This window comes from Python bivittatus, unplaced genomic scaffold (genome assembly GCF_059951505.1).
Source record: "Python bivittatus isolate LINGU-HERP-01145 unplaced genomic scaffold, Pbiv_v1 ctg000070_np1212, whole genome shotgun sequence".
Lineage (NCBI taxonomy): Eukaryota > Metazoa > Chordata > Lepidosauria > Squamata > Pythonidae > Python > Python bivittatus.
In genome coordinates, this window is record NW_028277034.1 from 46,463,802 (window position 1) to 46,476,270 (window position 12,469).

Sequence of the window (12,469 nt, forward strand, 5' to 3'; positions counted from 1 at the left end):
AAGTCATCTAGGAGGAAGGTGAGCCTGATCTGGTTGTAGGCCTAGTTATAGGTGCATAGTTTTGGAAAGCGACTATTTCTCTTGAATTTTCAAATGCTTTTAGGCTTAAAAACTAGGGGGACGGGTATGAGGAGGAAGGATGACCTTCATAACACTATTTCCCAAATACATATTTGTTCTGCCATTACTTTGATGCACTGAACTTCAAACCTTAATACAATACATTAAAATCACTCCTAGCATAAATGTTAAGACAGGCAATCAACTTTTATATGGCTTAAAAAAACTTTATTGCTAAGAAGAGGATTGCTTTTTTTTAATTTAACTCCACTAAGGAGGGGTTAAAACACAGTATTTTCCAACACAGCTATACATTTATTACAAAATATTACATACATCCCATATTATTAATGATATTTCTAAGGCTGCAGACCAACTGAAGTGCATTGGAATTTAACACAGGACATGTATTCTGTTTGTCTTGTTCTATGCGGTCCCTGTAGTAACTAACTTGCTTTAAGTGCCACTTAGTCATAGGCCATTGAGTCTAATCCTAATACACTAATGTTGTACCTATAGTGTACTACTGTCACTAAGCAATCAGTGGAAAGGGACAAGGATTCCTTATGAGCATGGCTTTACTTCAGGGGAAAGCCTGCTCCTAAACATGAATAAAACATGTCTGAACACCCAGCCAGCCAACCCACCTTGCAATAGATTTTTTTTAAAAAAAAAGTTTTTAGGGATGAAAGCTGTCTTGCATGTACTCATCCCATTGAAACAGTAAAAAAGAAGACAGACATTTATTCTTCCAAAAACCTTTCAAAATGGCAAAGTATCATTCCATCTTATCATCAACAATGTCAAGGCACTAGCCAGTTGATGCCTGGAACCATGACAGTATCAAGGAGCTTCTGTATAGAAATAGGCATTCCATGGCTGGATAGCAAGAATCAAAAAAATTCTAAGATACTAACCTTTATTCGGATGGGTAGAGCTTGTGGAGGAGGAGAAGTTACATTAAGAAGCTAGCATTGGACAACTTTGCGTGGCCAAGGATTCCTCCTCCTCCTCCTCCAAACCCAAACACACTCCAAACAGTGTGCTGATGATATGTTGACATCATGATAAAGAATTGGGACTGAAATTTGCACTTTTTGAAAGATTTGCTATTGGAAATTGTCTTAGCATGGAAGGATCTGTGTTGTGTCACCAGATTTCAGCAGTGTAAATTAAGGGACAGGGGCTTCCATGCACACACACACACACACACACACAAAAGGGGGAACCATGTGTGGCCTGTGAATCCAGGTTGCCCAGCCTGTCATGTGTACTTAAAGGGAAAACTTCCTGTTAAATAGATCATAGGCACAATCTACAACAGTAATAAACTACATGTCCTGGATTGTTGTGTGCACATATGCGCACAAGTATAAACTGAATCTCTTTTTAGTAGGGTTGTGTGAAAGAAATGAATATCAGCCTCTGAAAAAATATTCAGTGACAGCAGAAAGAGTTTGTGAAGGAAAACTGCTGACAGCTGCCACTGTTATCCAAACGCTTTCAGTCTCTGCAAAATTCTTCAACTGTTCATTCTGAGAAATATCGCCCAACTTTAGCTCATATTTCTCTTTGAACTTCATTCCATGACAATCAGTGTGTGTCAAATCTTGCCGAAACTGATTTTGTCGTCTTTGACACCTCTCAGGTGCATTTGTGCTTCATTGGAGCCTCTGGTTCTCCTAGAATTGCCAATTCTACCTGTCAGCTTTCACATTGCCAGAACAATTAAATAAATTAAAAGAAAGAATCCTGACCTCAGACTACTGTACAAAGTTGAGTTTCTTTGTTTTTCATGCATTAAATTAATACCCATCCTGGCAATCATTATCATCATAATCACTAAAGGGTTTGTTATGGTAAATGTCAAGCATTAACTTTCGGTTTTCAAGCTCCATGCTTCTTGACCAGCTGTTATCCTCCATGCTGTCAGACTGGCTCATTGCATCCTCTCTGGATTGACTACTTCGTTCAGTAGGATAGCTATCTTCCTCTTCTTTGGATTCACTGGTTTCTGCTGATTGGCTTTGTTGATCTTGCCCTTCTTCATTTGAATTACTGTCATCACTGCTGGCACTTTCTTCAGATAATTTGCTGCTCTCAGATGATGCACTTTGAGACAATCTGCTGTCATCCTTTGTATCTTCAGCTGATTCTTCACTCTCTTCCATAGAAGAACTCTTCTCACTTGATCTGCTGTGATGCCACTTGAATTCTCTGGATTCAGTGGCTCTTGGTGGCATGTTTCCTGATTTTTCAACAGAGTGACTTTCCTGATTTTTAGATTGGCTAGAACTGTGCTCATCTGATTCCTCTTCTGTCTCTTTAGACTTTTCCACAAAGTCTTTTTCTTGGGAACTTCTGGTATCTTCAGTGGATTCACTCTTTATATCTTCTTCAGATATTGTGTCTTCATCCTCTCTCGATTGCCTAGAGAGTTCTGTAGACTGACTGTGTACATCATCTTCCCTTGATTGGCTATGTTTGTCTTCTCTGGAATGGCTGCTTATGTTCTCTTTAGACTGGCTCTGACTATGCCCTCTGGTTTCATCTTCCCTGGACTGGCTGTGTTTATCATCTTCCCTGGACCGGCTGTGCTTATCATCTTCCCTGGACCGGCTGTGCTTATCATCTTCCCTGGACCGGCTGTGCTTATCATCTTCCCTGGACCGGCTGTGCTTATCATCTTCCCTGGACCGGCTGTGCTTATCATCTTCCCTGGACCGGCTGTGCTTATCATCTTCCCTGGACCGGCTGTGCTTATCATCTTCCCTGGACCGGCTGTGCTTATCATCTTCCCTGGACCGGCTGTGCTTATCATCTTCCCTGGACCGGCTGTGCATATCTTCTCTAGAATGGCTGTTGAAGTTCTCTCTAGATTGGCTGTGACTATGCCTCTTGGATAAACTCTCTACAGACTTCCCAGAATGACTGGTTGCATCTTCCCTGGACTGACTGGGAACATTTTCTGTTGATTGACTAATATCTTCTACAAGACGGCTGTCTACTTCAGAGTTATCATCATCTTCTTTCAAGGATTTGTTCTTTTCATATTCAGGGCTGTTATCTTCATCTGAATCACCATCAACATAATTATATACATTTCTGTCAAAATGTTCTATGGTTTTGCTCTGATGTATGGTTTCCCCTTTCCCCCTTTCTCTGCTGATTTCCTGGCTGCTTTCTTTTGAATGAACAGCCTCAGGAAGCATGTGGGAATCACTGTCAGGGCTCTCAAAAGCCCTTGGGTCATCTCCTTGCATTTCTTCACTTTGATAATCATATCTGTCTTCTTGGCTGCTACTGTAACTATCACCTCCATGTCGTCTGCCATAATCAATAATGTGGTTGTCATCTGTCTCAAGGTTTCTGCTTTCACTGCTGCTACTGCTGCTGCTGCTGCTGCTACTATCATCAGAATGTTGACTTACAGTATTACCATCCTGTTCTCCATGAGTTGCTGGAGGTTGCAGAGCATCTACTTCACTTGGAGATTTAGTGTGCCCAGGATCTTCATCTAAAGAGTCATCACCACTGGTGTCTTCCTCAGTTGTTAGATCACTTCCTCCTTTCTCCACAAAAGTATAAAGGACTTGTTCTGGGGTATAAAGCATGCCATCATTCTCAACATCAAACTGTTCTTTGGATTCTTTGTTAGCCCCATAAAGGTGGCCTTCACTTTGGTCCTCCTGTGCCAGAAGACAAATAGGGAGGAAAACAACATAGGCTCATTTTAAGGTTTCATAGAATAATTGCAGCTCTTGCTTCTACCCACCTTCAATCACAAAAATGCATCTCATAGTATAGGGCATTATTTCCTACATTATTGAAGGGCCTCCCTAAAGCAATGGTCATAAAATCTATTTAATAATTTATATTTATACTGAAGTGGAACAGATGTGTTATGAATCATTCTTGTCTCTGAATAGCTGGTAGCTGCTTCCACTTCTTTTATCCCTCTTCATGTAGTCCTTGAAATCCATTTTGCAACTCCCAATCTTTCCCCAATCATAATGCCTAAAAAATAGGCATTATCATTTCATCTAAAGATAGGAAACATACCAAAACTGAACTCTGGCCCCTAAAATAGGCTTTATGCTGTTAAAAATGCAAAGAATCCTTGCAGTCATTCCTCAGACCTGAAAATATGGAAATCACAGTTCTGATAGTCTTCCCTAACCATTTGGCCTCCTTCCCCCTGTCCAAATTAACTGCATTTTGTATCATCAATGTTGACCATCCCTAGCTTCTGTTTTTCTAGGTTATTCCCAGGTTCTTGAGAATGCAGGGTAAATTTCTCATGATGCTTTTTGAGTGCATGTTACTGTTGAAGATGGCAGAGAGTGCTATTGCTGGCATTGTCATCTTCCATTAAGTATCTTTCCATCACTCTGAAACCTTCTTGGCTGACTATACTTTCCAATCTGGAAAAAAAAACCTTCAAAAGAGTTCCTTTATAATATCTCCACTTGGGAAGACTTACTGAAGGAGGGAAAGTGAGGAAGGCTTTCTGCAATCTGTTGGAGAGATCTCTGCATAATGAAAGATAGGACATTCTCATACCCCCTTAATTCCTGTCCCCCACCCCATAGCTAAAAAAGTGCAAGAACACTACCCACCACTACAATAATTTTTCTTACATGTTCTTCACCTTAAAAAAAAATGGAAAGCACCTTCTTTACTAGCATTTTGAATGAGAAGTGGGAGAAAAAATGCAGAATAGTATGTATGCATAGCTGTAATGTGGATATCTGAAGAAGACCCTTTAAATGCCATCTCTCATAAGAGGAACACCTATTCAGAAGCCTACTGATTATGGGCAAACAAATAGAGCAGGGCAAGCCCAACAGTGCTTCTATTAGGAGGGGCAGCAACATCATCTCCATCCCTGTTCAGAAACAATTAGTGCTATGAAGAGCTTTGGAGTCCAAGAAGAAAAGAAGCATCAGACCACGTGAGTCACTCACATAACACCTTAAAGCAGCTATGTCTTTCCCCCATGATCATATAGCTGCTAGCTGCAGATGCAGCACAATCCCAGGGAAAGATACCTTAAAATTGATTTAAGCAGTGACCAACAGAGGTTACATGTGCTCTGAAGCTCCTTTTTCGCCTAGAATCTAAAGTGTTGCAGGCCCAGACTAATGACTGACATTCATATGAAGAGGACTCTGATGGAACCAGAATTCAGTGGGGATAGAATGCAGCATAGCATAAAACTGGAAAATAATATAAGCAGGATGGTGATTATCTGGGGTGATGCTTTGGGTCTTCCATTTTATATTCAATGGGACAAATTAAGATGATGAAACTGTAATTTTTTCTTTCTAATGGGAAAATAATTCCACCCATTGCACTTCAGTGCTTATATAAGAATGTTGTGAAGACCTACCAATGACATTCTGCCAGCAGATTCATCATCAGAACTCTCCTCATTTATTTCCTGCTGGTGATCGTGGTTATGGGAATCCTTGCTGTCTGGCCATTTCCTATGGACCATTTGGGGTCTGAAATAACCTCCCTCTTCATTGTCTTGAGTGCTCCATTCATGATCATTTTCTGCAAAGCTCTCAAGGCTACTGCTGGAAACCTTCCTGGGGAAACTGTTCCTTTCACAATTTTCACAGCTGTTGTCTCCAAGTTCTTTCCTTCTGTCTTCTGTGCTTGAGCTTCGTCTGTTTCCTGCATCTTCATGGTCTGTGGAATCAGCTATCTTGTTCAAGCTTTCTTCAACTGAAATAGTCTATCCAAGAAATGGAAATAAAAGGACACATTGCTAGTTATATCTGGTACATATTCTTATGCTGAATATAGAAACAAGATAATCTTATTGTAATCCTAAGAACAGTTTAATATCAGATGTTTCAAGAAATACAGCACCTGATGATCTTCTGCTGGCAAGACAGAACTCAGAAAGGAGATGTTTTGCCACCCTTTTCATCTAAAGAATCTTATCTCATTGCTTACAATGATAGGGAATGTATCTGCAGCATTTTCAGGGCTAATATAGAATCTTGTCACACCAAAATCCTCTGGACTTGCAATGCATCCCCCATGAAGAGCAAGTCCAGTCCACTGACTCTCCATGTCAGTCTCATTACTACATTACTACACTCACTCAGTGTGAGCTGAGAGTCAGAGGGTGAGGTGAGGAAGTCTAACAACTTTCCTCCATGGCCATTTGGCTGAGCAAACAAAGAGCACTAGTCAGGCATTATACAGGCTCTGAATTTACATGGGTAGATAAACATTCTGTCTGATCAGCATCTTGCACATTGGAGCAGTACTGGCAGAAGCGGGAAAGTCCACCCCCTAGCAACCGTCAAAAGCCCCTGTGGCAGCTTTTTTTTTTCCCCACAAAGAAACAAAGCAAGAGAAAGATGCACAAGGGGGGAGGATGGGTGAGTGAGTAACAGAAAGGATAAGTGAGACGTGAGCAGTAGAGTGAACAATGAAGCAAAACAGTAGAGGAGGTGACAGACTGCCTGAATAGTGGAACAAGCAATGGAGCAGGTAAGTGACAGAGCAAGAGATAGATCAAGTGACCAATAGAATGAGATAGAATGAGCAAGACAGCACAAGAGAACAAGTGAGGGAGGAAGACCAGTGGGCGAAAGTAGGCAGGAAAGAATGAGAGAGAGAGAGAGAGAGAGAGAGAGAGAGAGAGAGAGAGAGAGAGACTGTGCAATGGAGAAACATCAAAAGAACAAAAGAGATCATCTGCAAGGTAAGCATAGGCTGCAGCCCTTGATCTACAGGGTAAGTGGTAACTCTCCTGCTTTCACTGGGAAGCCCCCACTGACCCTGTTGTGACTTAAATTATTCATGACTGGCTTTACTTAAATGGGGCTGCTGTAAGGGCGACCATCTGAACCCAACTCTCTTATGTAGATATTCCCACTCTCTGGCCCTAGAGGACTTATGCAGAAGCTGCTACCTAAGAAACATCATCAAAGGAAGACTTGCTTTATTCACAGGTCAAGTTCCAGCTGCTCACCTACCATTCCCTTAGAAACCATAAGTGCAAACATAAGCCTAACAGAATTACAGAAGCTCTTCAACCAGGATAGAAAATGTTGCTTCAATTATGCTGCTGCCATGCAGCCCCTATGTGATTTCACTGGCATTACAACTCAGAATGTTGGGGGTTCACTGAGTTGGCTTAGTTTGTGTAGCCACGTCCTTTCCTGTCTTTGATTTCCAAAATAATTTTGTGACCGAAATTGAGAAAATATAGTGATGTTGATTTACTTACCCAGTGTTCTTTGGAGCTGCTGTGGTGTGCACCTGGATATCTGGATATCTGAAAATATTAGAAAGAAGAATCATATTACTGTCCATCATTGCGAGGTACCCAGAGTTTGGTTTTAAGAAGGGTGGCTATACAATGTTATAAATAAATAAGCAAACAAATCTCTTAAAAAGGAACTTGGCTCAGAGAGGCAAAGTTCAAACTTTCAGAAGAATATGTTGAACCACCCTAACACTTTAAAGAGTACTTACAGGACGAGCCCAGCAAAGAGACCATAATGAGATGAGCAAGAGACCAGTTGTCTTCATTTTTATTTTAGGATGTCTGTAACAACAAAAGAAATGTTCCCAAGTTACACTCAGCCCTTGATTATAGCAGTGGAAGGGATCTCTTATTGTTACTTTCTTTTTCTTGTGTTGAGATATGTCTTAGCTCATTCAGGGCAAAAAGGCTCTGTTGACAGAATGGCACAAGTAAATGATAAATCCACTGGTGAGTCAAGTCAGCTTTGATCCATGGGCTGCCAGATATAGCTTCCCAAGACACAATTTTCAGAAACATTGTGCCATATTTACTATAGGAAGACAAGGACTTTTCCTCCCAGATAATTATCTGTGAATTGGGAAAGATGTTGAAAAGTGTGAATACCTTTGAAGTCTAGTCCTTTGAAGTTTAGCCATGGCTAAGGAGGAGGCTCCTTTCTTATGGAATTTAAACCCTTTTTATGACAGCTAAACAGGACTTCTCTTTCTTTTATTTCTTTGTCCAATAACCTCTTTCATCACCTTATCTCCTTCCGATTTTGCTTCTCTTTTTTTCCCTTTCTCACCCCTTTCTCTGACTACATCTCCATCCTATTTTTCTTCTTTTTAGCTGTTTCTGTTGGAAAGAGGGAGGGAAATTGGTGCATATGTGTATATGTTTATGCGTGTGTGGATATTTGCGCATTTGTGGATATGTGGTATATATGTAAGAGAGAATGGTTGCTATGTGCAGTTGGGGACACCAATTAATTTTAAAATGAACATTTACAAATTAAAATTCTTAGTTTACATATAACTAATTTTAATCAATAGGTATTACTTCAATTACTATTAATTTATTTATTCTTTGTCCTGGCCCTGTCTTTTTCTGGAGTTCTGGATTTCTGACAGGTATACCTACATATAGACACACAAAAGTGAACTATTGAAGTAGGGAAGTTGGGCACTGCACAAGATTTTTACTGTTTTTAATTTATTTTCTGTTTCTTCATGGAGAGAGCTTCTTAAATTCAGGGCTTACCTTTAAGCATCTTAAATGCATTTTAAATTTTAGGTTAGTGGAGAGAATGCATGCAGAAATCCACCTTCTTATTAGCAAGCTGTGTTCTTCCTTGAAGAACACTAATGTTGATAGTTTGTCAGAGACTGAATAGTAGAAATGTTGTTTATTTCCCCAATACTTTCACCAACTTTTAGTTATAGGCTGGAAATGCTGAAAAGACTCCATAAACACATGGACCAACACCTACATTAGTCACAATTGTTGGTGTCCTTTAGACAGAACTCCATACACACCTCACACCTTGTAATGTCAATTACAACTTGCTCATATACACATAGAAAGTGTGCACAACTATCAAACTACTGATTGTACTTCCATGATCATGGTAACAGAGAAGTGAACATCATATATGTTTGTATGTACACAGGTTCATATGTACATGGTCTTTTCATAATTCACTGAGAACAATTTTAATGGTTGTCTGGAAAATAAATTTATAGGCACCCTAGTGCCATAAATTAGACCTGCCTTTTCCCTCCACATACACAACCTACAGAAATTTTATTTTGTTGGCTTAAATTTTGTCCAACCAAAATCAGTGAACGTATAAGTTTTTCCCTTGTTCCATAAATTGATACCTAGGAATAAATTTTCCTGCTTCTGAAAGCCACCCACATCTTCTATAGAAATAATTGGTTATATCACACATGCTTCTCTTGTTTACTGTAGCATCAGGTAACGACTTCCACATATTTTCTATCACAGATTAATAATGTTTAATTGATTATTAATAATAACCTTTGGCTAAGACTCATCAATTAAGGTGAAAGATAGGAAACAGTGAGCAGAAATATATGAATCATCCTTAAGTCCACCAATACATTTAGCTGAGGGGCAATACATAATTCCACAGTTAATAATGAAATCAAAATAAATCTTATTCACAGAGGTGAAATTAATTTATATTCAAAATCCATTGGTTTTTGTTTGCACCCATTCAAATTTTATTTTCGTTTTTTTAAATTATAATTGTTCAATATTTTAAATTATTAATTATCAAAATGATTTTAAAATGTTACTTTTTAAAAGAAAGTCTTCTTTGAGGCTCCTATTCTAATCTTTGACATGTACAGACTGGAAAAATGAGATAATTAAAGCTATAAGATTTATAGGCTTTGCAGTTAATAATAATCAACTTATTCCCTAATTTCTCTCGCTAACACACACCAGCAGGTGTTTTCTGTATTAGCTTTTATTCTTAACGATTTCAGAACGAAAGAAGGAATTATTATTTTTTACCTTTGCTTATTCCAATGGCTTGCTCCAGAAGTCCTTGTCTTAAAAAAAAACAAAAACCTCCGTATAGCAGAAAAATATTGAATCTTATTTTCAAATATCAGGTTTTGGTATCCTCTATGACAGTGCATGAATTTAAACTCTGCCGCAGTTAAGACAGGACCAATCAGCTGTCTTGGGAAAGAGGGTGATGTCATCAGTTGTCACCATCTATCCAGCCTGCCTACGCTTCCCTCCTGCCTCCAGAAGGATAGTTTTCCTAAAAATAATCTGTGGTTCTCAAAATGACTAGACTAGTTTTCTTTTAATGAGAGATCTCACTAAGGGTTCATTTGGCTTTCTAAAATTATGCTGTTTCACATGAAGGCAGGTTTATGAGTATAAACAATTGCAATGTCACCCCTGTATAGAGCCAAGATACTGTCATACCAGAAACAAGGATGCTTCCTGCTAACATACGTGTTGTACAAACCATGGGTTTGTCTTGAAATGCTCTCAAGAACTGCTTTCCATAACATTATTTAAGGGCTATCATATCTTCTGACTTGACAGCCACTATGTAAGAAGGTACTTGGAATACCTTTCAAATTAAATTGCAATTGTTGATTTTTTTCCCTTTATAACACTAACACAACAAAACTGTATGTTTGCTGTAGACAGATACGCAGAAGTGGGCAGTTTCAGCTGGGATTTTATCGATATTTCCATTGCGGCTGTTTTCATTGCTGAAGAGTCAAGCCATTTTGGAAATCTGGCTTTAATGCTCACTCCAAAAAGTAGAGGAGACATACTGAATGGCTTTGAATAATATCTGGAAATAAATCTACAACTGAACAAACACTCTCACTAACTCTGTATTAGACTTCTTTAAACTATGGTACTAAAGTACCTTGAAATTTGTCAAACTTCAGGTCCCAGAATTCTCAGTGTGGTTGGTGGGAACATGGAGAGCAACACATCTGGAAGACATAGATTGGGAAAGGTCACTGTTGTAAGTTAAAGTGATCTTTATTCACAGTGATCTCCTACATTCCTGAAACACTCATCCTTAGGTTAATAAATGCACAATGAAGTACTGTAGTAAGGAGCTTGAGGAATTTGAAACTGATGCAATCCAGGTTTTGTGCATTCATGGCTGAATGAGGAAATAGTTATCCATCAAATTTTGAATTTCGTCCACTGCTGACATGTATTTTGAGCTATGTTTAAAATGCATATTTAAATGCATGATTTTAAAAAGTCATGGTTTAATGTGGAAATAGGACAAAAAGGAATGAATCAATGTGAATATGACAAGACCCTTTCTAGAAGATTTGTCTATGGCTATGAAGAGACACTAGGAAGCCTCACACCACCAACTGCACCCAGCTGGATTGAAATAAAACTTGGCCACATCCTGTTAGTGAGACATGAGGAACTGAGGCAGAGAACTACTTAACCAAGTAGAAGGAGAACAGGGAGAGCAACAAGCAGTTTCCTCACTTCCCCACGCAGAGCTCAGCCACTTCCTTGTAACACCCACAAAGAATGTTAGGAATAGCTGCCAGGAAGGGCTTCTCCCAGGCTGGTTTGAAAAGCCAAATTTTCTGACCCATTATGGGGACAAGCTTTCAAAAAAACTTAAAACATCACTAATGGTCCTCAGAAAGGTTCTTACCACAAAAACTGGAAATTGGTTTCTCTTTGTCCAGCTTGCAACTTGGACAGTCCTCCATCACACTTCTCCTCAATTTTTTTTTTTAATGTTATCAATTTTTATTAACTGTTGGTTCTGATAGGGTGAAGTTTAGCTGTGGTGCCAGCTCTTTTTCGTTTTTTGTCTTATTGTTTTCATTGTTGGTATATATTTCATTGTTTCATTGTTGGTATATATTACTTTTATTCTTGGGTTGTGAGCCACACAGAGTTTAATTTAAGATGGGCATGTTTTAAACAAACGAACAAAGTATAGTTTATTATGAGAATCCTGCTATAAGGTGGAACTGCAACTTAGTGGTTAAACCATGGTTGACAGGATGAATGGTCTTGATTCAAATCTTAATATTTCCAGTTTATGAAGGGCAGAGCTTAAGAGATGGTATGAAGGATTATTTTAGGGTGAAATGAAAACATGCGTAACATGGCAAGAACTTAACCACCATATATATAAGCTGAGTTTGCGCACTGTTCTCTGTTATATTATGGTTTGTTTGTTGTTAGCTTGCAAGTTGTATGAATCCAACTAGCATATATTGTAAGGTTTTATGGCTTAGTCTGCTGTGTGATCTCAACTAATTGTGGTTCATTGAATAAGACTGGGTTTACAGATGCTGAAACATATTTTTAATTATGGCTCGTTGAATAAATCACAATTGCATGAGATACTTGTTTAGAAGGCCAGGTTAGGGCCAATTTCAAACCACATTTGATCATGGAATTGGCACCCATCTGGTTATCGCATAGTAACACCAAGATCTCTTCACAGTTGCAGTTTACATACTGTGCACATTGGACGTCTCCTGTGATAAATAAAAGAGGTTTATAGCATGGGTTTGCGTGCCAAAGACAGCAGACTCATTTCCGCAGCTGCATGTTTATCCTGTTCTGATAATTATG

General features: G+C 39.0%; 2 protein-coding genes across 6 annotated transcripts in view; one reads left to right on the forward strand and one right to left on the reverse strand.

Moving 5' to 3' along the window:
• Positions 1–281: 281 nt before the first annotated feature.
• LOC103067966 (uncharacterized) lies at positions 282–7,644 on the reverse strand. Its single transcript, XM_025175967.2, has 4 exons — positions 7,564–7,644; positions 7,316–7,363; positions 5,453–5,803; positions 282–3,749 (listed from the first exon to the last, which is right to left on the reverse strand). Exons 1-4 carry the CDS (start codon positions 7,618–7,620, stop codon positions 1,866–1,868), a joined length of 2,340 nt encoding a protein of 779 aa, XP_025031735.2. The 5' UTR covers positions 7,621–7,644; the 3' UTR covers positions 282–1,865.
• LOC107326489 (uncharacterized) overlaps positions 6,440–12,469 on the forward strand; it is a 64,299-nt gene continuing 58,269 nt past the window's right edge. For 4 of the 5 annotated variants that reach the window (XM_088133080.1, XM_088133083.1, XM_088133085.1 and 1 more), the window contains exon 1: positions 6,440–6,573. The gene's annotated coding sequence lies outside the window, so the exon portion shown is untranslated. Of the gene's footprint in view, positions 6,574–6,716; positions 6,788–12,469 lie in introns of those variants that run through there. The other variant, XM_088133081.1, reaches the window with a different exon arrangement.